General features: G+C 40.9%; 3 protein-coding genes across 18 annotated transcripts; 2 read left to right on the plus strand and 1 right to left on the minus strand.

Annotated features, from left to right (window-relative positions):
- Window positions 1-8: 8 nt before the first annotated feature.
- LOC6727891 (synapse-associated protein of 47 kDa) lies at window positions 9-27,018 on the minus strand. Of its 16 annotated transcripts, none has more exons than XM_039294755.2 (11): window positions 26,535-27,018; window positions 25,780-26,280; window positions 17,251-17,298; window positions 10,175-10,414; window positions 7,776-7,873; window positions 7,348-7,448; window positions 7,010-7,284; window positions 6,827-6,945; window positions 5,789-6,106; window positions 2,619-2,838; window positions 9-2,426 (listed from the first exon to the last, which is right to left on the minus strand). In XM_039294755.2, the coding sequence occupies exons 2-11, from the start codon at window positions 25,992-25,994 to the stop codon at window positions 2,384-2,386; spliced, it is 1,677 nt and encodes a 558-aa protein (XP_039150689.1). In that variant the 5' UTR covers window positions 25,995-26,280; window positions 26,535-27,018; the 3' UTR covers window positions 9-2,383. The 16 variants fall into 16 exon arrangements, 14 of the variants coding, with proteins under 14 accessions (XP_039150689.1, XP_039150687.1, XP_039150691.1 ...); XM_039294753.2 differs by having other exon boundaries at window positions 10,166-10,414; window positions 25,780-26,167; window positions 26,535-27,017; XM_039294757.2 differs by having other exon boundaries at window positions 7,797-7,873; window positions 26,535-27,017.
- On the plus strand, window positions 10,963-11,728 carry LOC6727892 (E3 ubiquitin-protein ligase TRIM68). Its single transcript, XM_002103211.4, has 3 exons — window positions 10,963-11,222; window positions 11,285-11,485; window positions 11,538-11,728. The coding sequence occupies exons 1-2, from the start codon at window positions 11,067-11,069 to the stop codon at window positions 11,324-11,326; spliced, it is 198 nt and encodes a 65-aa protein (XP_002103247.3). The 5' UTR covers window positions 10,963-11,066; the 3' UTR covers window positions 11,327-11,485; window positions 11,538-11,728.
- On the plus strand, window positions 11,352-11,877 carry LOC27208221. Its single transcript, XM_044923349.1, is given in 4 exon segments — window positions 11,352-11,357; window positions 11,538-11,594; window positions 11,596-11,643; window positions 11,645-11,877. Coding segments are annotated over 4 exon segments (201 nt in total). The 3' UTR covers window positions 11,735-11,877.
- Window positions 27,019-27,023: the final 5 nt, after the last annotated feature.

A 27,023-nucleotide genomic window follows, 5' to 3' on the forward strand; every position in this document is an offset into this window, starting at 1 on the left:
GCTTGGCGTTTCGTTAGTTTTAATAGTTATACACTTTCCCTTTATTACTTTAGTTGATTTTAATCTCGTTAAATTGTTCTCATATATATTTATTATGTATATACTCGTACGTGTTCATGCTGTCGTCTTCGGTCTGTCATCGAACTTTACACAAAATGTTTAATTTATTTTCCGTTTGCTGTGCTTAGTTTTCAGGGTGCTATCGTCAGAGAAACTCCACGTTCTGCCCTTGGTTTTACATTGAGTGGAAAATGTTCTATGGCATTTCAGGGAGTGCCTCTGCTTCTTGCTGACAATTTTTGCATCCGGAGGATGCTACGAGGAATCCTCTGGTGTCTAAATATTATCAATCATTAAACAACTAAATTATACTTTTTCGGTTTTTCGTCTCGGGGGTGATATACTTTAATTAGTACATTTACATATATTTTACTTCAATTTGCAATGTATATTAATGGAATGCTGCTCAACAAACTTTGCTCATAAACATTAATTTAATTTTTGCTTTCTTTACGGCTTCATAATAATAATCTATTTGCAGACAATAAAAAATGTGTGTGAGAGTCAATGCTGGAGGTTTGATATATCTTTCAGGATTCGGTGAGGATTGGATCTAGGGGGTTGGGTCGTTCTGCCTTGTAAAATACATATGTTGTCAACATTATTACATTATTTATCGTTAATTTTTAATTTTTAATATTTATTGTTATTATTAGTTCGGTTTATGCACTAATTTGCTTGTCATTGTGTCGCCAACATGTTTAAAAACGCACAAAGTAAATATAAATTTTAAAATTTCTTTAGTTTGTCATATTCCATGCCGTTTCGTGTAAATACATTTCATTTGTTTAAAAGTAAATGTACAATATACAGTTTAATGTCATAACTTTTACTTTTTCCGTATCATCCGCCTGCCTGTTTTCCACATATTTCGTGACTGCTAACAAATAATTACACATTCATAGCATTCTCATTCTCATATAACGTTTGTCTGCAGAAAATAATTTTATTTTGGTTTTATTAACAATTAGTTAGACATTTAGAGCAAAAACATTGATAATATAGAATTTGTTTTGTTTTTAGTTTATGCATAAAAATTTGTCTAGTGAAATATATAAATATATATGTGTATATATTTGTTTCAAATGTTTTGAACTGCTTATTGTTTATAATTGCATTTACTTTTCATTTGTTATTTGTAATTTATTAATTGCGTTTTAAGTTTCTTGATCTTTCAAGTCGTCCAATCAGTGTATTATTGTTTTGGCAATTTGTTTGTTTTTAGTTTTGTTTAAGGAAGTTCGTGTCTTGGTAGTGGAACAGCAAGGTGTTAGTTGTTTAGAAAAAAATCCAAAAAGAAGTTTGGTTCGAACTGAAAACGTTCGGAAAAGAAAACTTGTTGGCGCGCCTTAAATTGAGCTAAACAATTGGTATTTATATGCATTGTTATTTATTTATTCTTCAACGTGTTGTTTAAGCATCAATCAATGATAATTTATTCTGTGTTTAATATTGTTGTTCGACTATAAACTATCGAGGGATAAATAATACGTTTGAATGTTACTTCTTTGCTCTCAACTAATAAGTTACTATCATTTTTATTTTGCTTGTTTTGAATTCAAAGTTTCTAAAAGAAGAGCATTTCAAGGATTTTTAAACTAAAACTTTCAACATTTTCTTTTTTTTTTGGGTGTCTCGTATCTTTACATATTTTATATCTATACTTTTATTATAATAATTTTTACACATTAAATTCAAATGCATTAATTTATCTGTATATATATATGTGTGTATATATATTTATATATAATTTATTTATAAATATAAATAACAAAATTTCCCTTTGAAGCATGTTTGTTTACTCAATTGTTAGTCACTATATTGAAATATGATCTGCATATATAGCATTAGCCAGTTTCTCGTCTGGCCCGCTCTCATAGTTGTGTGTCTGTCTATATGTTATAAGTACTTATTGATAGTTACTGACTGCCAGATTTCGGTTGCTTCGTGTGCTGAACAATTGGCAAGTAATACCGACGACTCCCTCTACCGCTGCCACTCGGTGTGTCAACCAAATAAAAGAGAATATAGTAGTTACATTTGAATACCGGATTGGCTAGGGCTTGGTTTGGATCTCTTTTACTTTTCAGTTAAAACGTTAAGGTTAAATAAAATCGTTTTCTTTTGCTTTAGTGTCTTATATCATGTCTGAACGTAACTGAATAGAACGCTTTGCTCAGAGGCCAATAATTGAGTGGGTGTTGGGTCGGGGGCTATAGTATCTCAACCAACTTTTCCAATAGGCCACCCCAAGGCAAGCCCCCATGGAAATGTCTGGGATTGTGGACCACCGGCACTAGAAGAGCGCTGGGACTGCCTCGTCTCATGGATAGCCCAACATCGTGCGCTTTAGGCACTTCAAAGTTCTGTGGTTTCGAATAGTTTTGTATTTTGTTTGGATTTGGATTCGGGTTTGTTTTTGGGTTTGGGTTAACAATATTAGGGTAATCAATTAAGGAGGAAACAAGGTTGGAGAGGAATGGAAAGAAAGATAAAGTAAAGATAGTTATAAACTTAGAGCCAACTTAGAAGAAACTACGATATAAGCTCTTAATTACTTTAAATCATCGGTATCCTCAATTAAATCGGCGTACTCCTCCCAATCGTTGTTAGTCGAGCGTGTGCGCAAGTTTGATATTGTCGGTTCGTCCTCATCCGCCTCCGTGTCGTCCTCGCCGGCCTTCCTGCCCTTTCTGCGTCCTCCGCCGCCAGTGCCGCCTTCGTCAACCACCTCGTAGTCCTTGAGTTCAGCTTCCAGATCCTTTTCCCATTGTTCCTCTGGCAAAAGACGGAGCAACAAGCGGAATATCGATTAGTATTTGCGTGGCTTAGCAGCGAGTCAGTAACGGATATCTGCTTATGTACGGATATATAATAGGTTTAGCATACATGGTTTACACATTTCGTATATTGGTATATTGGCATATTGGCATATGGGTATATGGGTATATAGGTTTAGTATCAAAAGTGTGTAAGGCAAGCAATTGAATTGTGGTTAGGTGACCATCCCAAGCAAGTACATGGTTGTTCTCAGTTCAATCATCGCTTACGTTTACCTGCGGCTAGTCTCTGGGGATATAGCTAAGACATAGATTTTCACACACTGTTATGCGTTTGGGTATTCGCACCGTAACTGAATAATAGCCGTCTACAAATAGTTGGAAATTTCGTTTATTTTTTACTTGGTCAATTAACAAAGTGGGGCCAATTTGTGGATTAATTGATTGGGTTGGCTGGCTGTACACCAATGTCGCTCTAGCACTAATTAACGGATAGCGTGCACCCAAAGGATACCCAGTCCATGACTTGCTTGTAGTTCCCGAACTGCAATTTGTGTTAGGTTTATGGTTGGCTTATTGTTGCTTCACACTCCATCAATTAACAAAAATGTTTACAACAAAAATCATATTCAGTGTGTATTTACAGCATTTACGCATAAAAAGCAAGCAAACTGAACATATTAGATTAATTATTCTTATTTACACGCCTAATAACCGACGAAGCTTGCCAAATATAAGGTATTCTATAAGCTGGCAAACCAAATGCTGCAAATCAATCTAAACAAAAATGCCATGAAGAGATAGAGAGAAACAGGGGAAAGAAACTGAGTCATATGCGGCTTCTTGGGGTTTTATAGTTTTGGCCAGAGAATTGAATAGTTTTGAATTAGTTTCCATCGATTTTGTGTGGTGAGTTGGTCCCAGAGATTCGTATTATCATTGTGCAGTATAAGAAAGCGAATTGATTTCGTAAGAAGCGCCCAATTTGTATTAAAAGGTTTCTTTCTTCTTGCCCCCCGCTGAGTTTTCAACGCACGCACTTCAATGTAAACTATAATGGAAATGCTAAACTAAAAACAAAGCTTTGTCGACTAAGACTACTAATTAATTTACGCACACATACTAAAAACATACACAACGATTATATAGACACAGACAGGAGCGTTGTGGGAAATGATTGAAATTGCAACTACTTTGAATTGTTGGATAATATCTACATACAATATTGCTGAACAGAAACATTATGCAATTGAAAACCAACATGTAACCGAAAATTGTCACAACTAAAACGTGTTGCAATTTGTATATATTTCACTTTAATGTTTTTTTTTTTTGCTTTAATTCAGCCAACAATTTCTAACTTACCACACAAAATTTTGTTTCGGTTTTTGTCTTTTTAGTAACATTTTTTTTGCTTTTCTGTCTTCGGTTTATATAAATAATGGCGTTACTGGGTTCAACTCAAATTTTCATTGTTGTCAAGTGAATATCTTTATAAGTATTTATATAATTTTGTTGTTGTAGTACTTTTTTTGTTTCGCTTAACAATTTCTTTTCTTTCTTGTGGGCAATTTTGTAGTATTTTTTTTTATAATTTTGTTCTTGTTTATTTTGTTAGTTGGTTTTTTGTTTGCATTTTGAAATTTAGATTTAGCATTTTGTTTTGTCTTTTGGTTTTAATCCATTCAATCTTCTGCAAGATGATTCGTAAATAAATCAAGAAATACATGAAGAAAAATAAATGTTTTGTTAAAATGTTTTCCCATACAAATTCATCATCAGATATTCAAGGTAAGATACTTTTGGAAAATTTTGTGTATTTCTAGGAAGGAGGTTCTTTTCGTGTCGCGGCTAGTTTAGAATATAGTTTCTTTTGAGTTTAAAACATGTGGAGAAATGTGTCAAAGAAAGAGGCAAAATAATAATTGGATCGAAGGAAGGAAAACAGCGAAAATTACATCTAGCTAAATTTTTGTAAATGAACTTGAATTGCAAATTGAATAAAAAGGAGCACGAAATTGCAAAGAGAGAGCGAAAGTTGTATCAATAGGATATAGTTGTATATAAGAATTTCTTGATCAGCTTGGTCATACTCAACTTGTTCGAAATTTAATCGAAATAATCGAAATCAAATTATATGTCATATGATACATACATATATATATATATTTGATATTATTTTGCAGTTCGCTAAATGGCAAATGAGAGTTTTTGTCGAGTTCGATTTTATTCAGGATATATATTTATATGTGTTTATATAATTTATAATACTCTTGTTATCCATTAGTTGCTTTACTTCTATATTTATTTATTGTGTGATTTCGTTATTGGTTTAATATTACTTTCAATTGATAGATTCGCTTTAGTAATTAAATGCCAGAGCTTGAGTTGTTGTCACATAATAAGTAAAAACGATTTTCATACAAAATGTAATTTACATAAAAGAAAGAAACAGAGCAGAGGAGAAGAAAGAGAATTGTTCGGTTTTACACTTGATTTGTACACACATTTTGGTTTGTTTTAGATTGTTTGTTCTGTTTGTTTGGCACAAAGAAATTATATATTTTCATGTGTGGCTTTGTTTGCAAAATAGATAATGGGATGTTAGGAAAACCAAATTCGCGACTCAGACAAGAGACATTATTGTGCTCAGATGGCAATGGAGTGTGCCTGGATAGATCTCTAAAGTCTAGATGAAATCAGAGCTGAAGCTCGCTGCCTAAGCAATATAACTAGATACACTAGATGTTTTCTCATGTTGCATGTTGTATGTGGTGATATGTGTATATGAATGAATATTTCGTGTGTCTCAGAACACCAATGAAATTCGTTTGATCAATTTCATGTATGTACAAAAAATGTTAGTCCTTAAATCAAACAACAAGAAATAACAACGAAACAATAGTAACAAACTTATAGGGGAAATAAAATAAAACATAAACTCTTACCATCAGTCGGAGCTAATGCCTGCTGGGTCATGCTGTCGATGCCCAATTTGCGCATGCCGTCTTGGATCTCAGCCAAGTCCGATTCGCTCGAGGCCTGGAAGTCATCCGAAACGAATTCCGATTCGGAGATCTTCTGGCCCAGCTCTTTGCCGGCTTGAGCCTTTGCCTTTGCCTTTGACTTGGCTGCCTGGACATCGCACTCCTGCGCCTCCGGCTCAATCACGGCCTTCGGCTGCTCGGCAATGGCTTTCACACTCGAATCGCCCTTGGCTGGTTCGGCATTCTTGGATTTCTTTTCTTTAGTGGCCACTTCGTTGGCTGATCGTTCAGCATGGTTGAGTTTTCGAATTGATTTTGAATAGAACGAAAAAAGGAATAATTAAAAAACTGAAAAGAGGAAACACAGTAAGTAAATCGATTTGAGGTGAGGCGCTGAGCGGCTGGCGACTGGCGAAGTTCGTGGAACGATTATCAATTGAGCTTCGAGACGCGATTGAGATGAACGTTAGGGGGAGTGAGGAAGAACCGAAAACCAGGATTCGAGTCCTCGACGATACAAGCCAGTGCGGGTGGTGGGACGGATACAAATCAAGGAGTTTTAATTCAACTTAAGACTTGAGCATACTCTTAGGCGGTGTAGTACAGACGCTAGCCAAGTTAGTTAGATCGAGGCTCGAGAGATAGTAGGCATGTTTTAAGAGTAAGGTAGAAAGAGCGAGAGAACGGAAAACGTTGGATAGCTAGCGTGTGTGAAAAGGACTAAGAGGAAATCATAAGTTAAACAGGCGCGTGTGGCTAAAGTGAACCAAAAATGAAAGACTTAGACTTAGAGAAAGATAGACAGAGTTCATAGGCAGGTCGTTATAGATACAGATACACGTTATAGATATAGATAGATAGATAGATAGAGAGCGCGCGAGTAACGAGTGTGAGTGTTTGGTGAGCGAGGCAGTCTGTTTGTCCTGCATCTCTTTGCGTTATATGTATATATTTTCCAGAGTTGTCTACGACGATCAGCAGGAGCTATAACCAACTTACCATCTTCGCCGCTTGAGGCCTGACCCACGCCATCGGCACCCAGAGTGCCCAACTCGGCGGCCTGGATGATCAGTGAGACGCGGTAGAAGTAATTCCGCCAGAAGTTCTCTTCAGTGATGCTGGGGAAAACAAGAGGCATACGGATCAAGTGATTGTTAATGGCAACGCTAGCATTGAACTCACATCTTGGGCACCAGCTCGAATCGCATCGTCTCGAGCGCCTTGTCTTCGGCCATAATGGCTATGGCCGTGGGATAGGCGGTGTCGTAGCTAAACTCAAAGTCCACGCCGGCGGGCGGGGCGCGCACGAAGTTGCGGCGATCCTGCGACAGGCCAAGGATTTCCTCCTTGATCTTGGCCTCGTTGGCGTGTCCGATCCAGGGGGCTGCTCCATTGCCCACGCCGCCCTGGCCCTTGATGAAGGCTTCCTGCTCCTTGTTGAACGAGTCGAGAATGGTCTGGGAATATGCAGGAAAAAATAGAGGTTGGCCCCATTGTAGCAGTGTCATCGTTGTACTCACATTATCCTTGACAGTTTCCTTGATTTTGCTGCCAGCCTTGCTGATGGCCGATGACAAGAAGGACCCAAAGTGTTTGGCCTGCTGTGTTACTTTTGTGGTAACTGTCGGATACATTCAAATCAGTTTGCAATAAGTTTCACTCCACTGACGACAATCAGCCCAAATGGGACTTGCTACCAACAGAACTAAACTAAACTAAACTAGACTACAAAGCAAGCGTTTCACTAGGGGATTGAGAGTGAGTGCGATGGGAGTGGGAGTTCTGGGTTATTTCAAACTACTTGTAACTGGGGGTTAGTAACCTGTCACCGCTTTCTATCTCAATCTTTTTGAATTGGCAATTCGAGTTGACATTGATTCGACATTTAGCACAATGTGTTTGAAGTTGTCTCTTGTAATTTGGTTACCAATCAAAGTGTGACACGTACTTTTGACTTCATCGCCCTTACCCTGTCCGATTTGACCCTCGTCGCCGGTGGGCGTGCCACCGCCCGATGCAGGATGCGAGTCGGCGCCCTCCGTGGCGCTGCAGTTGCGGAATTCGTTGTGAAGCGGAATAAAAAGAGAGAGGGAGCAGAAAGATGGAGTGTGAATAGTTTTGCAATTTCCATATCGTTTGTGTATTCATATAGTTATTGGGAAAAGCTCCAAGAACAACTCATGCAGCAGGCAGCAAGCCAAATGAACTTAACACATAATTCGGTACAGGATTATAGTAAAATAGTAAAAAAAAAAAATAATAATAAATATACCATTCAATTAACCATGCATCAACAGCCATTAAGCGTGCCACGTTTTGATTAAAAAAATCTACTAGACTTTCGTTTGGGGTTCTGTCTCTCTTATCAAAAGATCTTGTTCTCATTATGCGAATATTCATTTTAATTCCCTACGTTCAATGTTCTTTAACTAGTGATCTTACGTTTTCAGGTTAATTTACATTTAAATAATCTTTTAAACTCGCTTATTTTAAAACGCTTATGTATATTTACACATATGTTTTTGTATACAGCCATTTATTTATATTGTTTTTTTTTCAGTTTGATTCGTGAATGCAAAATGAAATGAAGGAATCTCATATGAATGTCAGGATGAATGATGCCAAAACGAATACTACAGGGGCACAACTAAAAGTAGGTAGAACAAAAGTGAATTCCAAATGGGATAGCACACTCAAAAGTCATGCGAGGACTGATTAGCATCATTAGCATCACGGATTCATACTTTTCCATTTATGAACTTTTAAGCCGGTCCCCGAGAAAGACAGACACTTAGCGAGCTGGGAGATGGTAACTTTTAGCTGCTACACCAAAAAAAAAAACAAGGCCATGAAAAACGAAAATGGTACACAGAAGGAGGCTACACAGCAAAACAGCGAGATGATTTTTTTTTTTGATTCGAGACAATAAAATGAAAACACTATGATAATGATCGAAATAAGGACAATGATACACATCTACCAACAACAATTAGGGTTGAGCTTTTTTGAGGTTTTACTGTACGTAGACGAAGGACTTGGTTCCAAATAGTTATTTTTATGGTTTTCATTCGGTTTCCTTGACTTGGTTCGATGGGCCGCTCAAAAATGATGGAATCTGATACTTTGGGCAATTGTTAATGTCGAGAAAATGAAGATTTAACGTTTTCGATTTCGGCACGTTTGAGAAATTAATAGAAGCGAAATGTTTTTAAATAATAGAAAATATCAAATGGGACTGCTAAATTCATGTTGTATGGTTTATGTGTTTGGTGTTGAAGAAGAAATCTATTCAGTTGTTTGATCAAATGGTTTGATCAAATGGAAATTGTACTTGATCATGAGCTGAATGAAATGAGTTATGGTAATTTCAGGTTTTGATTTTTATGTTATTGTTTTTTTTTTTTCAAAATTGTGTCCATTTCCAAGGCTAGAGATATGATCAACTTACCGTTTACAGATATGTATCTGAAGTTACACTAAAAGATACTTTATATACTTCCTACTATATAATAAGATTACTTATTGTATTGTTTAGTTTTTAGGTAAATGCTCAACATATCCAAAGTCAGGTAGTAATAATATTTTCCAACTCTCGTAAAGGGACAAAATTTTGTGATTGTTGTAAGCCAATTTCAGGTGGGTTTTTTGTTTAAATATTTACTTTTATATACAAAAACGTTTGAACGATTTTAAGATGTTGTTTTGTTTTACAGATGGAAAGATAGATAGGTTAAGAGATATAGAAATTTATAGAGAGACAGATCATATTTGATTTGTACAAAAAGTTATTAATATGTGAAAAAGTGAAACTTGAACCAGCACAAGAAAATTCGTGTATAGCAAATGAATAAGTATATAAATATATTGGTTAAGTGGGAATGCGGAACAATATCTCAACTAAATAAATGGAGGAAAACGAGTTTCCTTTGATGTGGAGTAGGTAAATCGTAAATAGTTATAATATATTTCAAGAGAAACTCGTGTGTATAATTGGGTTAGTATTAAAGTAAATCGTGTGGAAAGGCTTCAACTTTCGGTTAGGCAAACTAATTGTAAATAAAACCAACGAAAACTTAAGCCTCTGCTCGTGTTCCTTCCAGTTGAGGAAGGAAACTGTTTCGCCAGAGACTTCAAACAAAAGGTACCCAAAAAAGTTGAACAAAAGACTGAAGAACTTAGTGTGGCTTAAACGGAGGTTAACCAAAGACGCAACAGGGAACTGAAGTACAAAGACGCTTCTCATCTTCTTTCATAATTTTTTTTTTTTTTTTTGGCATTGGTTTGTATTGAACGGCTGCTTCGTATATAATTCCGTCATTGTCAAGCTGGCACCCATACCTAATATACCTCGACTTGTCATCATCCTCGCCACCACTCACGGCTCCACTGGCGGCGGCTCCGCCCTCTCCGGCAACAGCTCCCTCGGCGCCCTCGGCTCCATCGGCTCCTGCGCCCTTGCGGAGTCCCGGGATCGATGGTATCGATGGCATCGCTGGCATGGCCGGCATCGATGGCATCGACGGCATGGCTGGCATCGACGGTATCGAGGCGTTTCCCAGCCAACCCTTGGCACTGCCCAGCCAACCGCTGTAAGAAATGGCAAACAGAAAGGAGCATTAGTCGTGGGTCCTTAGTCCTTGGCGATTGAGTGACTGACTGACAAAATGACAATCAATCTTTGCCCTAATTTGACAATATTCAATGCTCGCATGTGGGTGGCGCTGGATAAGGGCCTGATAAAAATCTATAATGTACCATGTCAAACAATAAGCAGGCGCCTCCAATCGCCGAGCTCGTGCTCACACATACATGTTTAGTATAAGAGCTCGCACATACAGTGTGGCAAAATAATTGATTTCCTTTCGATATTTTGTTTATTTATGCCAATATCTTCAGATTTAAGAAGAAAATATTATTATGAATCGTGATCAGCTTTTAAAGAGAAATAGTTTTGAAATAACTGCATTAAGCACCCTTTTCAAATTCTGTCTTGTTTGATAATCCTGCGCGATTCGTTGAACTATTTTTACGACGTCATAAATAAAATCCAGCTAACAAGCCTATACATCCAGAGTACACATAGGTGTGTGGGAGGTATTGTGTGTATTATAGGAAGGAAATCTGTTGGAGACGGCTTTGCCGTAAACTTCGTCCCAGACCGACACTGTGTCAATCACAACAAACAACACAAAGATCATCGAAAAACTGAAAGTGGAAATAAAGTGAGCTGAAGTGAGCCATGTATGACTGCTGTCCTGTGTGTCTGGGCAGGCTTCGTCGGCAGGTGAAGACGCCATGCAAGCACACATTCTGCAAGAACTGTCTATGCAATGTCTACAAACACAGCCCCGCCAAAGCCTGTCCACTCTGCCGGGCCCCCTTGGAGTACTACATCGTAAGTCGTTTAGGAATATACTTGCAATTATATGAATTAAATCTTCCATTTCCCTGGAGCAGAGCAAGAGGAACAGCACAATCAAACTGGTCTTCTTTTCATAGAGTCCATCGTTAAATTTATATGTTAATGGATGTTGCTTTTCTGTTACTTGTTTAAATTATTTCATTTTGTTTAATTTTATATATATATATTTAAATCAAAAGTAGCACATTGGAGACCAGGATTCCGAAAATCAATAGCTTAGCTTATGCAATGCAATGGTGAGTTTAAGAGTAACAAATTGCAAACTTAAATTATCAACATCTATTTCAGTTGCCCAAAGACAGTGAAATTATGATTAAATCGCTTGACTGGGAGCTTCGGGGTCTTCATTCAGCCAAGTACAACAATCGATTGGAGAAAAGTCCTCGTCCTTTTCCTTTTTTTCCGCTTTCCACACTCAAATATTCCATACACATATTGCAATATTGAATGCTCTGCCTGCGGCGCTACAAGGAGCAGGGACATGACGCGGAATAAGCAGAGGGATACGCCCCCTTCGAGCCTAGGATATTCTATATGGTGATGCTGGTGCAGATATAGCACTCGCACATTGGCACATAAAAAGCGAGCTGCGCTATATATAGAGGAAATAAAATAAAACTCACAATGACAAGCAAAGGATTTCAATCGGTATGCGGTTCGAGCAACGCGCCTGCACTTATATATCTGTAGATTCATGTGCATTATGCTTCATTATGACGGGGCAAGGCCAGCGGAATAGTGGACAGGCATTGCGCATACGCCGCGTTGTATGGATGCTCATCGATGCGGAATCAGAGCAGTAGTGAAAAATCGCTGCCGTAAATCGAATAAAACTGCAGCCAGGACCCATTAATTTTTTTTCTCCCCCAACTGCACTTAATTGAGGCGGCAAATTAAATTTGTACCCAACTGGGTCAGGAGATTAAAGAAGCATATGTCGAGCCGCATCTAGCATACGCCATGTTGGCCCGACCAATTAGGAAACCATCTCGATGGGCATATCGGCAAAGTTGTAGCGCATCAGTATATGGAACGACAATGACTATCGCCATGGAGCTTATCATTAGCAAGGGACCGGAGGCACTCGCTCCTTTTTTTTTGCTCTACTTTCTCCCAGGGCTTCCCTTTTGTGATTTATGTCTTCGTCATTGGTTAAAAGGATGCTGAGGGGTTGGAGCTGGCATCTACGCAGTTTTACTGACCTGACAGCGGCGGCAACAGTTTCCGGTCTTATTTATGGCTCCAAGGATTCCCAGATGGGCATTGCATAACTCAGCACGAGCAAACCGATAAGTGGTTGGACATTCACTTGAGAGATGGTTTCTTAAAGTAGCCCACCGACATTTCCTGCTCTCTGCCAAGTGTGAATCATAAATTTCCATCTACTTTAATTATGCGATACGCACTCATATCGACTTTTTGCTGCTGCTCTTAAGCATTCTTTTTAGCTAACTTTTTTTTGTCCTGCCACCAGAATTTTCCCGTGAAAAGTTTTAATTATAAAAGTTCGGGCCAACGCTGCGGCAAACACATAGAACAAGAAATACGACATGCCGCAATGCCAGAAATCAGTGGAAACAATGGAGTGAAGTGAGGCTGACCTCAATTCTTCAGACATCTTCATCATAAATCCGGAGGGTAAACAAGGCCAGCAAAAACTAATTAATTGGCTTTTCAGGCGCCGGCAATCGATTTTCGAGGATTATTTTATATGACCACCGCTGTATCTCACTACGTCATTTGTCAAAAGAAATTTCCCAAGCTCTTTAATCGAATTAAATTTTATTTGAATTTAACAATTTAAAATCAGCATTTTTACACACAAAATATGTCAAAAATAACATGTATTGTAAACAGCGATGTGTTGGTGTAACATTTCTTTTTTCACTTCTAGTTTTTTGCAGAATTTCCCAGTTAAAATGTTGCAGAAAATGCTTTTCACTCTTCAATTTTTTTATTGCAACAATGTCGTGGAGTCGTGGTGTCATTCCCTTCGAAAAAGTGAATGACAAAACAACGGCCAACGCACATGGCACTTATGTAAATTGCAGCCTGTCTGGGAAAAGCAATGTGGGTGGCTTTGGGTGGGGAGAACCATTCGCTGCAATTGCAACTGCAAATGGAGAAGTGCAAATGTGGCGAAAAGAGCAGGAAGGGATGCAGTGGGGTGGGTGGGGATTTTGGCGTTTTAGCAGTGCTTGCCACCCAGCTTGACACTTTCATCCCCACACTCTGAAAAACCCCTTGTTGATCCCCAATCCTCTGATGCGAAAATTGCATTGTCAGCACAGAACGGCGTCAACTGTTGCAGTTGCTCCATATTCTTGTGCACTCTTTTCACGGCTTTTCTAGCGAATTGGCCATTTTAATTGTTGTAGTCGTTAATTGGAGTACTATGAAGTGTTGCATATCCTCACCCTCCCCTTTGACTGGAATTTTCTAATTGGATTGAGATTTTGTTGGCGCCGAGCGGAGATTTATCCAGTTTCAAAGGGTCTAAATCGGAACCAGACACGAAACGGCAGAGCTGATGGGCCTATAACTAAAGACCATGGCAACACAATCCGTTGTCATGTTTGAGCCCTCCATCTTGCTGTCGCTCCTTCCCTTCCGCTTTTCTGCTGCTACACAATGGCCTGTATTTAAAGATAATGCTTATAGGAAATTTATTACATTCGCCGTGGATAATGCGAGGGAAAGTAAAGCTAAATGCGTGTATAAAGCAAAAAGAAATGATACCCGGCTAAAGGCACCTGCTGAGCTTCCATTTTCCCCAACCCCATTCCACCATCTGCTGCCAAAGAATCTCCGCCATCATCATTTTCATCGAAAACCCCCACCCAGGGTAGGCTTATACTAAGGGGGGAGGTACAACAGTATTAAAGCGAAGCTTAGTTAAACTGTTGTATAATTTTGCATTGGAAGGAAAATATAAGTGCCATACGCAATTTTTGTGAAACAAGCATAATTTTGTAGCTGGAATGCGGGTTTTTCGATACTTTTAAAGCTGCCCTCGCCATTTAGCAAATGCCACATTCTGTCAGAGGCGCAACAGCCAGCAAAGTAGCGCCGAGAAAAATCCACATTTGACAAATTACCAGCGAGCAGGTAAACAGAAGGCGACTAAGCCCGTCCATGAAAAAAGGAGGCGGGAAAACACAGGAAAAACCGCCAGAAGCGGGAAACTGGGAGTGGCTGGGATGCAGGTTTGCCAGGGGACAGGACATCTACATAATCATGGTCATGTGTGGCTATTAATAAAAGATGAACGCAACATTAAACGACTGCATAAACGTGAGTCATCCATCCATCGGCACGATTGTTGCCTGCCTTCCTTACGATTTCGCCATTTGACATTTGACTTTTCATGCCCGGCAGATTTCTATTTTCATATCGCGTTTAAAATTGCTTTTTCTTCTTTTTCTTTATTTACTTTTTGGGTTTTTTATTTGATTTTATTTTCAATTAAAGTGAGCTGAGCAAACATAAATATCTGCTGGAAAGTGGCCTATCAAATATTCATGTGGAGCACTGTATGGGGGAATGTAAGTCGAGGCAAAATGTCGAGAATAAATTATTCAAAGCGAGAATTGATGAACAAACTGGCTAACAGAGATTGAAACTCTTTGCGCGGGGAATTGGCCCAATCAACGGAATCGGCCAGAAAAGGCGATTGGTAATTCATTTGCAAATCCGTTTGCCCACAATGCACAGTGGTTCCCCCATAGGCCAAAAATAAAAAAATCAAACTCCAAATTTTGACTTTAAATGTATCATTACTTTCTCATAATTGGTCTAGCTTTTCAAATTTATTCATGTTTTTTTTGCAAAATAATTGAAAACAAAAGAGTTTTGCATACTAACACTTAATTTCAAACTGATCGTTCATATGACAGCTATATAATATAGTGGTTCAATCCGGCGGATTTTTTCATATAATTTTGCTACAAAAATATGAAAATTTGTTGCTAAGTTTCAAGTGTCTACCTCAACTAGAAGTATTTTTGGGCGCTTTCCCCATACAATAGGAACTACTGTGAAATGGTGGTAAAAATAAACCAACTTTGAGCTGATTATAAAATGAACCCTTTTTTCTGGATTCAGCCGCAAGCCCTTTTTGTTAACTTATGCCTTGTTTAATTACGACAATCACAAGTACGTCCCACAGGATTCTCGGTTGAAACCAAATAACAAAAACAATAACACATACCACCGCTTCGAAATAATCATACTAGAATAATTAGGCGCCTTGTTCACAAACCCCCCGGTCTAAACCACTTAATATGATTGCCTAATGGCTGTCGCAACTACCGGGGATTCAACATTCTAGGAAACGACCCACCTAAGCCACGTACATTTAAAGGAACGACTGCGAAAGCTTAGAAATGCGAAAAAGAAGCATAATCATCAAAGTCGACGCGAAATATCCAAAGCTGTTTGAGTAGAAGTCCCATAAAAATATTACGAGTAAGGACGATTAAAAAAGGTGAGAGGTTGAACACTTTATCAATTTAAGTGGAGTTAGAAATGAATTTCTCTGGGTTAACCAACATAATGCGGTTGAGCAAGGTTAATTAGACTAAAAGTTGCCGACAACGTCTAAAAATAGGAAAGAGGAACGAAAAATAACAATCTGCATGCAAATGACAGGTGGACAGAAAGGGTGAATAACCAGCTCTTCAGAGTCCTTTTTGTTTCACTTGTCGCATTTTCAGGATACTTGTCAATTGTGGCTTTTCTTGTTTCATTTTGATGTTCGCACGAATGGATATATACAATTTTCGAAAGGCAATTCAAAAAATTAACCTAATTTAGGAATTTTACCCTTGGCAAAGCTAAATATGCGTATAAGACCATTCGCGCCAAATAAAATTTTGAAATAATTTTATGCCAAATACGATATATAAACCAAATGAATACAATATAATAAAATATATCAATAAAATATTGAATACATTTATATTGTTTGTCAGACAACTATGTTATGCGGGAATTTCTTTTCCTTTTCTCTTGAGTAGCATAGGTTTTGGGGAACTCAACAATAGTGTTTTCAATACACTAAAGCACCAATAACATAGGTGTGGGAAGAAGAATATACGGTCTTCAATAGTAGGATATCCTTTCGGCTCGTGATTAACTGTTTCGTGCAACCATTTCGGGTTATACACACACTTATTTATAGCTTCGAATTTAATGGCACAGTCCCCGAAATGATAAACATCCCACGGCAAAGGTTTGGGACAATTGTTGCCAAGGGCTTTGGCTCCTGAATTGCGATGGTCCGCTGCCGCTCAATCAAAAAACTGAATGGCGCGTGAGTGTGTATGATGGCCAAAAGCCCAGGAGGCGGCCCAAAGGCTATAAACCGGTAGCAAAAAGGTGCAAAGTGTTGGGAATTTTATGCGCATTAATTATACGCAGCGAGCACGCCCCGAAAATGCAAATGAATTATTTAGCTTGATATTTAAGCTGATTGAGATGAATTAACTTGAAATGAATATCAAAGGCAGGGGCAGCACCAAACAAAGGCCACTTAATGCTCAACACGTGGGCGAGCGCTTACATTTGCGACTCGAATTTCCCACGGCGATTGGCAGAGTTTCGCCAAACCAGCAAGGAGTCTCCCGGAGTCCTCTCGAAAGTGTCACTACACATGTGAAAGTGGCTTCTACTTCAACTTTTGCAGCCAACGGGCAGGCAATTTGTGTTAGCTTTTGACTTCCCCTCGGCGATTATGGTTGCAGCCCTTTTGGTTACTTTTAGACCCCTACCTGTGCACCATTTGATGGCCCAAACGGGCGTGGTCGCGGCTCAGTTTGAGAAAAAGTTTCTGTGCTAATGATTTTACGACTGCGAACAAAAGTTTTCCTCTTACTGCGTTGGAAAAAAGGTAAATAGTTTATAGTTGGGGCCCAAGTAGTGGGATAATGGCTTCCAATTAGGTATAATTACAAAAGTATAAACTTATAATAATATAAAAATACAAACGAAATGAACTTACGTGGCTTCGGATACTAATGAATCAACCAGGGAGGCGGATTTGGGAAGTCTAAAAGAAATCATAAGAGTGTAAATCAAAATAAATAAAAAATATATCTGATCAAACGAAATCAAGAAGGGTTCACAATTAGGTAAATTAAACCAGGCGATTTTAAATTAAATGAAAACAAACTACACAAATAAGTCAGGTTTTTACATGGAAATGGTATTTTCTGTTACCCGCCGAGTCTGATAAATTTATTTAATTCCTTCCTCCGTTCCCAACTACATTTTCATCCGGGTTTGTTCACCGTTTGGATAATTACCTGCAAAAAGAGTGAAAAGAGTTTCCAAAGTTAATGAAGATGTATATCACCAGCGATTTTGAATGTATTAGGCAAATTAATTAGATCATTTCGTGTTGGGTCTGGGCAACCGTTCGGGCACAAAGGCCTGCGAAACGCCCAACCAAACTAAAATGCTTCCTGACCTGACCCTCTAATTAAGCCAAAGGATATGATTACAAATGCGAAACAGGACTGGGCGCAACATGAAAGCGAAATAAAAGACCAAAGTTCACGCTCAAGCGGACCCAGTGGCCCATTCGTACATATAGATTCGCAAGTCTCCAGCTGAGCGGAGGAAAACAATTTCTTAACATAAATCAACTCAACGGGGGAATTGTGGCTAGCTGCTTTCCAGATATTTATGTAGCAATTTGCCAACAAGGACAGCAGCGCAGTATTGATAAACAATACCAATCGAATTGTATCGAATGGCAGGTGGGGCAAAAAAAAAAATGCAAATCGTACTCTGACCTTGACCCAATAAAAATGGCATAAGGTTTGCGGCTCGTGTCCTGCGATACAGGCCATGAATAGCAAAACAACAGTACTCGTATTCGTCGGGCGTACAACTTGCAAAGGGCAACCAAGATAAAAGTCTAAGCTGGCACACTTCGCGTATACGTAATGTAACAAAATGCATGCAGGCAAGGGCACCCAATGGGGACGGGAGTGGGTGTTGTTTTGCTGCTGCTGTCAGTGGAGCGACAATGTTGGGGAGTGGCCCATGCGTAATTTATGCCGACCGATTCAGTGGCAACTGAAAATTTTATTCAATTAAGCGAAGCTCTGCGTTTCATCTAGCAACCCCCTGTTTCGCTGGCCACCAACATGTTTATGGCAAATTGTCAGCCGCAACAACAGCAGCAGCAGCAGCGGCAAGGATCGTAAACTTCCTGGCACCAGCCGTTCGCCTTCGCGAGTTTCCTTACTGCGTCCTTTTACATAACATGGCATTCATTATAAGGCTAATTAAGTATACGCCATGTTGTGAGCTCCGGCACTCAATGCACGCTGCACTGTTTGCATTTGCTCGCTCTGCTCATGACAACACCAATACTTGGGAACATATGGCGAGAGTGTTAGTTTTGACGAGGTTACGCCTGAAACTAATGAGATAATAATGGGTTATTGCGCTCGATAGATAAAGCAAAACATGCATGTCCTTCAAGTGGAATATGATTAAAGCCGACTCAAGCATACGGATAATAAATGGTCGGAAGAGTACGAAAACAAGTGTACACACTGAATAGTCTCCTATAGAAGCGAAATCAATAAGCATATGGACCAATATGGATACGTTCTTAAAATAAACCCCGCTAAGTAGGCAACAGTTTTTATTGCCGACTTCAGTGCTCTCGAATTGGCAACGAATGTTGCCCATACGCCGCGTAATCCCTACTGCCGCACCCAGCGATGAAGCATCCAAGGACTGCGCCACGTTGCAGCAACGTGTTGACCTTTAGCACACTTTCCGCAGCAATCCTTCTCACTGTCACTTCGTGTGCCCCCAGTCGTATTATCTTAATTGTTATGCAGGCGAAAGTGTGTTCGTTTCGCAGTGTGTGACTTGGCATATTTCATTACTCAATTACAAAGCAAACTGTTTTAGGAGCCAGAGTCAAATGGAAGGACTAAGCCGTTTGCGATTTTCAATTAACGGCCAACTTGCACAACACACACGACGTGCTGAGTCACAGGCGAATGAATGAGTGAATGAATGAATCGGTGAAAGCATGAATTGCAGCACTCACCACCACAACATCGAGCCGATTTAATGAAAGATGCAATATGGCAGGATGGGTTGACCCTGATCTAATGCAAAAGGGTCGCAGGCGGAGGTCGTCATTTAATTAAGAAATGCTTTGACTCCGGTATGCGACCACTGCTGTCAAGTCGGTAAGTGTAAATACCATCTCTTTAACGTATTTCCCTGGCAATAAGTACAACCAAATCGATATTGCTCAGATAGAAAAAAGGGCAGCTTGAAACCGTAAAAAGTTTCATCAAAAAGTAGATGGAGGCAAGGCTTTAATTTCGCTTGGAAAACTTTGACAGCCATTTCTAGATAAAGTCAGAAACCTTTTAAGACGGCCGTTGGGCACGAAAATTTGCTAAGTAAAAGGTTTCGCCTGTCACGTACAGCCATGGAATGTGTGAATTTTCACTTAAAGGATTGCGTTATCGGGAGCTTAAAAGCTGCGAGAAGCCAAAACATAACATTGGATAATGTCATTAGCAGTAAAGTTGAGTAATTTTGTTTATTGAAAAAGCCGTGAGGGAAAAACTTTCAAGGATACTGTTTCCCGGGAAACTTGATTTGATCTCATTAAAAGTTATATTATTCCCCCAAAAAAGGTCCACGAAATTGGATTAAAATCGAGGAGCCTAACCCTAAAAGAGTTGAAATGTGTAAGTTTTGAAACGCCGCTGCTGGTGTACCATTTAAATTGCAAATTGTGCGACGTCGAATAGAGTGGGCCCAAAAACCATGGCCACGAGCCATTTTCGTAGACGTTTAGAAGCCTGTTGTTGACAGAATTAATTGCGCACGTTAACGTTGCTACGCGGGTGGCGGCATCCGAAACCGAAAATTGAATTCTAGGCGACGTGGCTGCCAAAGGAGTCCAGCCATCCTGCCGCTGCAGCTTCCGAAGCTGAAATTGAATTACGCGTGTTTTTCATACACATTTTTTGCGCCACTTTCAGCCACGGAATTGCGTTAGGCCAACGGGCAACAAAAGCCACCCAAAGGCTGTTTCGCCAATAAAAGACCCGAATTGATGCCCAGAGACAATGAGCTGTCCTGTCGTTGGCTCGACCGACAAGGCAGATGGTTACTCCAGCGCCACCTACACTCAGCATTACGTATACGCCCCGTCACCGTGATTAGGCAGGAGCCCGAAAAAGCCGAGCCATAAATTTCAACTGCAGAGCCAGGCGGAAATTTATGAAGCACAGCACAAAACAAAATGGCCGCTGTGAAAGCTTGGGGCTATGTGTTTTACACTCGACCAAATCATCACACACCCCCGACCATCAGGATGTGGGCCAAAAGCAGACATACATATGAGCAATTGGGTCTGGCTATTAGCACTGGCAACTGAGCTGCCATTAACGCAATGCAAATACAACCCTCGCAGCCTCGAAATTTTCCAGCTTATCAAACGGCGATGTTTTCTACTTTTGCTCTGCTGTATTATTACTTTTTTTCTGTTATTTTATAGAGCGTGCCCGTTTTATGTAAATTTTAAATATTATTCAAGAGGCGGTTTATTTGCTGGAACCATTGGCTTTATGACTGTGACTGACAGGAACCCCAACAGGGATTACGGACGAGGGGGAATGATGTGTGATATCTACAGCCATTTGCATAGTTGGATAAGCACTGGGAATGTGCACTCAATGGGCTACAAAATGGCACAGATGGGCGAGGTTTAAACAGATAATCCAGGGAACTTGGATTTATTCTAAAATATTAATATTCTTAAAAGCCAAACTAATATTTATTATTCCAAGATTTTTAATCATATATCCTAATCCTTTCGCATCAAGATATCTTTGCAAAAGGATACAACATACAGTTTGCAAACACAAACAATTTAAACCACTCAGTCAGATGAAAGCAAGTTTTTAAGTTTAGACGTGCCAGTCGCACACTCGCGGCCATAAATATAGGGATGCCAGCCTCCCTGACATCCAGAGCAAAGTTTTTGGCAGAGCATTTCTCATGCTGCGAGGACAGTGGGAAATAGAAACAAAGCACGTAGTCTGGCTGCCGTTTTTACGATACGCCGTAATTTGCTACTTTGACGCAAGTCCTGTGAGGTCCTGTGAGACCTCTGCTTGCTGGCTTTTATGTGTGTGCGTGCTGCGGCCCACACAAACACATACACACTCAGTCCCTCGCTTCCTGTTCCCCGGATGTGGCTCCTGGCTCCTCCCCCGTCTGTTGCATCGTTTGTTGCCATTACCCGGTTGGCCTGTCACTTCCGCGCTCCGTTAATATTTATGTTTTGCCAGCGCTTGTCTTGGTTCTTAACGCGACTTTATCATCGTCTGCGTCTGGAGCAGGCCCAGCAACTTGGCAACATGGCAACATTATCGTGAAGGGCTCAAACGGCACACAAACTTTTAGCAGTGACTGGCCTTCCGGCTGCCTTGCCTCGACTCGCTTTAGTTGACTTCCGGTCGTGCACTTTCCCATCCTGCGGACATTCCATTTATCTTTATTCGAGCAAAAGTCCAACTGCTAACATATGTTTCCCACCCGGTTTCCTATATTTCCATATGTTCCTGCCGTGTCCTGATTTCATTGCGTTTTAAATCGGACCACGCGGAGCATCTGCGTCGTTCGCACCTTGGCCAACTTGGGAGGTCAGTTTACGAGGAGCATTAAATTTTATTTTTTTGTCGGCATTTCGGTTTTGGTGCTCCTGCGTGCAGGGCCATAAAAATCCGTTTGGCAAGACCTTTGGCCCACTTTGCTTTTTTGGCATAATTGACCGCCAATTGGTGTGGCAAAAGTGGCACGGACAGCGCCAACGTGTCGGGGTCAAAAGGTGGATCTATAAAAATCGGTGTTAAGCTGATTGGACACTTTGATGGCCTCTGATTAGCAGTGGAGCCACTGGGCAGCCAATTATGTACATGAAAAACTTAGCAACTGGGAATTTTTAGATTCCAGCTAACATGTGTTTAAATCAAAAATCACTAAAAATAGAAAAGGGTTACCAAATGAATTATACATCTTTCTGGGAATTAAAAAAATGAAAAAAACTACCGTGCGACACGCATTCTAAATCAGCCCTTTTCTTTGAGTGGGCGTGAGAAACTCCCTGGCCAGCAATTAGGCAGTGAAAAACTCGTGTGACAAACACTTAATTTGCATAAAAATTACTATTTATATGGGCCGAATGATTTAGCACGAAACAAATGCCCAGAGCCATAAATATTAATTCGTGGTGCAAACAATAAGCACACAATGCCGCAACAGAAAAGATTCGAGCGTCGTATAAATTGAATTAAATGCGACAGCTGAAAAAATACACAGAACAAATAGTTTCAGGACAGGACAGGACCCACCCACGGCGCAGGCGGCAATTAAGGTCCTGCCCGAACGTACTGAAATTGCAGCGAGTGGAGGAGGAGGCGGAGGAGGAGTAGCTGCTGACCACAGGGATTGTTTGGCTGCTTTTGGTGCCAGGCCAGGGCGTTAATTTGGCTGGCAAATGTCAAATGGCGAGCGCTCGGACACAGGGCGTCGTTAGCACCCACGCCATGTCCTGGCAAATGGCGATATGTCCGGCGGTGTCCTGCCTTGACATGAAATTTTAATACCGCCTTTAAATTTAAGTAGCCTGTGGGGTTTTCCTTTTGCATTCGGCTTGGCAGCATTTCAATTGGATTCCCGCCGACCGTCTCGTTTCTCTTATTTATATTTTTATATCCTTGGGAAATGTGTGTGTTCAGTTTGGTTCGGTTCGGTTCAGGAGGCCAAATGTCGCTCGATAAATTTCTGTGGGTTTTCCATTTCGCCAGACTCGCATTTATTTATTTATTTTGAGGCCATCGCTTTGATTTTATTATGTTTGTCTCCAGGTGGGCGGACAAAAAAGGAAAATCTCGGCCGGACTTTGATTTCCACTGCTTGTTGGCTCAAATATAATACTTATATAATTTGAATAGGACTCGTGATAGCTATTTGCATATAGAGGGCATATTTCAATCAGGCCAAGACCATGCGACATGTGCAAATATTTAATTCTTAACTTTTGTTTGCCCTCGCCCTGCTGCTTGTGTGCCTAATGATGACCCGAATGGCATGGCAACTGGCTAGCAATCAAGAGTTAGCTGTTATTGTTGGTGAGTAAATTGTGTCAAGCGGCGTTAAGAATGCATTGCGTACTTTTACTTTGTCCAGCTCGTTTGCCAAGCAATTTGGTCGCAAGATGAAATAGTTAGTTACTCGTACCCTTTCGCTTCGTATTTGTTTTCATTTTATTTTGGCATAATTTTAGCAACAAAGGCAAGGGCACACGCATACATACAGACACACTCGCAGAGAGCAAGTGCAAATAGTGTAAATGTCCTTGAAAGCGCCAACAACTTTGGCCCTGGCGAAGGCAGAGAAAAAATCAGAAAAGGAGCGAGGAAGCGCATGTACAGGTGGGGATCCGGAGGAGCTTAACTAATGGGTGGAAATGCATTCGCTTATTACTCCGGCATAGCCTACTTTTTCGGGCAGCCCTTAATCGAATATTGACCGATTTTTGGGCTAAATCACCGACCCCATTGGCTTCATGAGCAACTCAATATGCATGACAGCGAAAATTGAATTAATTAATTCATTGAAAATTATAGAGATTTGACGCTGATTGGCGAGCGATGAAATGAAAAGGGCAGGGGCACAGGCGTAAAGACAGGCAACAAGCCAGCACACACGTTTTCTGAATGCACAATTATTAAATAGGCTGACAAAAGGACAACAAGGGAGCGGGGCAGGAGGTGGAGTAGCAAATCCTCTAGAGCGGCCGCCACCGTCGTTTCTACTCGTTTTGGCCACATCACATGTGCACATTTCGCAGAGAGGAGCATAGAGCGTCCTTTCGCACGGCTCTCTCGTATCGATCCGCAAAACGAGCAAAAGTCAACTGGAAACTGGAAAGCAACCACCAAAAGGAACACATCCTGCCTCCCAGCCAGCCCCCCTCCGAGTGCTCGACCTCCCCCCCATCGACATTGGTGACAGTATTTCGCACACAGCAAGATGGTCAAAAAACCAGAGTGTACGAGTGGTGAAAGCGGACGTGGGCGCCGGGGGGACAGCCGCCAGCTCGAATGACTCAACATTTTGTGGTTATGCAGGAGCCACGTGCAAATTATTTTCATTGGAACGTACAGAAAACAAAAAGAGTGAAATAAAGACGAGATACAAAGAACAACACGAAGGTGGACCAACTCGTCAATGTCAATTGATAGTGAAAGGACTTGCGGGGCAGGAGGAGAACGGCGCCCCGTTGAAAAGGCGTGACACATCACGGACTTGGGTTTCAAAGACAACAACGACGACGACCACGACGACACCAGCTGTTGGCAGCTGTTTGGAAAAACGTGCCCCGGATTGACATCCTGGCATCCAGCGCACACTCGCACAATTAAATATTAATGAGCTGAATTAAGTGAAAAACAACGTTACTTGACTTTGGCTGATCTTCCGGATTAGCCTGCAACTTGTGGCATTAACGGGCCATCACAGCGGGCCTAACTTGTCCAAAATATCAGCCGAATAATTGGAATTTACTTTCATTTATTTCGAGGAAAGGAAGGTTAAAACGGCAGTAACACTCTTGTGGGATAAAGCAAACCCAACGTAACTGGGGTGTAGAATGCCTGCTAGAGATTGATGAAGTACCCTGAAGAAGCGCGAAGGACGAGGTCAAATGATACGGCGAGGTCGAAAAGAAATAGGGCACTACTATCATTCATTTTGAGGGAAGGAAACCAAGAAACCAGTCGGAAGCTTGTAAGCATAGAGTTGCTCTTTTCCGTTTTCTGACAGTTCAAGGAATTTCGTTTGGTCAACAAAATTAGGGCAAATAAATTCGTTTGGAGAATTATAGTACTGACAGTCTAGCATACTAAGTAATACATATATGCCAAGCTAAGAGAAGTTTCTGAAGACTGAATTATACTATATTCTATGACGATTCACATATTTCAAATATTAAAAAACAGTCTTCAGCCCGCAATCCACCCTTTCACGAATAATCAAACGAAATCCATTTAAGCCACAAAATGGCCTGGCATTTTCAAATCGAAATTGCTAGCCAGAAAAGTTCAGGGAAGGAAGTCAACTTGCTTCGCAAGGAAACGGAGCCATATGGGATATATATGGGAGCGAAATTATCGGGCATTTGGATTCCAGTTTAAGCAATTATGTTCAGTCACGTGAGCGCGTGCGGAATGCAACGTAAAATGCAGGATAAGCGGAGTGTGTCAAAACAATGATGAATGTGCCGTAAAGCAGCGATTGCTGGAGGGCAGGAACTCCACGGGGCGAAATGTTAAAAGGTACAAATAGCAAGGTCACATTGGCACGCCATGTCAGGTCGACTGAAGTCAGGATTTCGGAGTCACAGTCACGGAAGACTAGAAAGATGGGCCGAAGGATTACCCAGGGCGCAGTGTTCGATTCACACACTTACCTTTTGCCAGCTTCCTCGCCCTCGAGTCCTTCGCCACCGGCGGCGGCAGCTGCCTCCGGGTCCACGGCGGAGGAGGCCGTGGCCTCCACGGATGTGGATGCTGCTGGAGCGGCTGCGGGCGCATCTCCAGTGGGCGCGGGCACATCCTCGTCGCCAGCGCCTCCTTTAACGGCGCCCACCAGCGAGGTGAATTGATTTGTTAGGCCCGAAAACATGTTGGCTCCTGCTGTTTCTCTCAAGGATTGGTGGTGTGTCCTGACCAGGAAGACGTGCGCACGTTCAACGCTCTCTAGGCTCTCTTGCTCTCGCGGTTCTCACGGTTTTCCACTGCTCTCCCGCTCCTGGCGCTCCAACTTTTACTACACTGGGCAGAGGCAGATAGAATGTCCTGTAATGGGTTTTCCTTTCTTTCAGTGTTTCGTTCGCACCACAGAAGTTTCACTTTCAACGCTCGGCGTTATGTAAATTCTCGCATTTAACTTGAAATTTGAATTTTGCACGCTGCAATTGCGTTGGCCAGATGGTCGAGATGGAAGGGAAAAGAATGCTTTTTATTGCTACTTGGCGAGGCGGTGGGGAAAATCAATAAAACGGACTGGGAATTGCGTGGCTATTGGGCACAATTACACGATAAATACTCTGCGATTCGATCGATTTTCCACATGGACACACGCCACGCTCGAGTTTCTTTTCTTTTGGGTTTATAGCTATTCGCTATTTGCACAACTAAAGTAATTTGAGTCGCAGCCAATTACCACTTGAGCTTTTCTCTGCCAACTGGATTTAGCTTTTCTTATTTTTTTTTCTCTTTGGTTTTCCGTTCGCTGCCAGGAGACTTTTGGATTTTCGGCTGCCCACTTCGAAGGTCCTCTGAAAACTGACGGAGCAGCGGAATGTCGATGGCTCAAATACCGAGCTGGAGTGTCGTCTTCGCTCTCTTGGACTCGGGGATTGGGGATTCTCAGATTCGGATTCTCGTATGCGTACGTTCGCTTTCTCCCTGGAAAAGTGGAGTCCACCCCCTCCTCCGCGTTGCTGGGGCGATGGTATTGCGATTTCCGTGGGTGGGATATTTGTGCGCTGGAATGCGCATGTGTGTTTTGGCGTCGTTTTGCTGCTGCTGGCGCAATTAGACAAACAATTGACACGTCTATGGAAACAACAACTGCGCACCAGTAATGATTATTTTCGGTTGGTTCTCGACCAGTGCTGCCCATCAAACAGCTGACTGCCGTCGTCCGATA

The sequence above is a fragment of the Drosophila simulans genome, chromosome 3R (assembly GCF_016746395.2).
Source record: "Drosophila simulans strain w501 chromosome 3R, Prin_Dsim_3.1, whole genome shotgun sequence".
Classification (NCBI taxonomy): domain Eukaryota; kingdom Metazoa; phylum Arthropoda; class Insecta; order Diptera; family Drosophilidae; genus Drosophila; species Drosophila simulans.

Excerpts from the sequence above, each read along its gene's own strand:
- LOC6727892 (XM_002103211.4), top strand. The coding sequence starts at position 11,067 with ATGTATGACTGCTGTCCTGTGTGTCTGGGCAGGCTTCGTCGGCAGGTG. Across the intron at positions 11,223-11,284 it reads CCCCCTTGGAGTACTACATC|AGCAAGAGGAACAGCACAAT; the intron begins GTAAGTCGTTTA and ends TCCCTGGAGCAG.
- LOC6727891 (XM_039294753.2), bottom strand. The coding sequence starts at position 25,994 with ATGTTTTCGGGCCTAACAAATCAATTCACCTCGCTGGTGGGCGCCGTT. Across the intron at positions 6,946-7,009 it reads TTCGAGCTGGTGCCCAAGAT|CATCACTGAAGAGAACTTCT; the intron begins GTGAGTTCAATG and ends TGTTTTCCCCAG. Across the intron at positions 6,107-6,826 it reads GGCCTCAAGCGGCGAAGATG|CCAACGAAGTGGCCACTAAA; the intron begins GTAAGTTGGTTA and ends CTGAACGATCAG.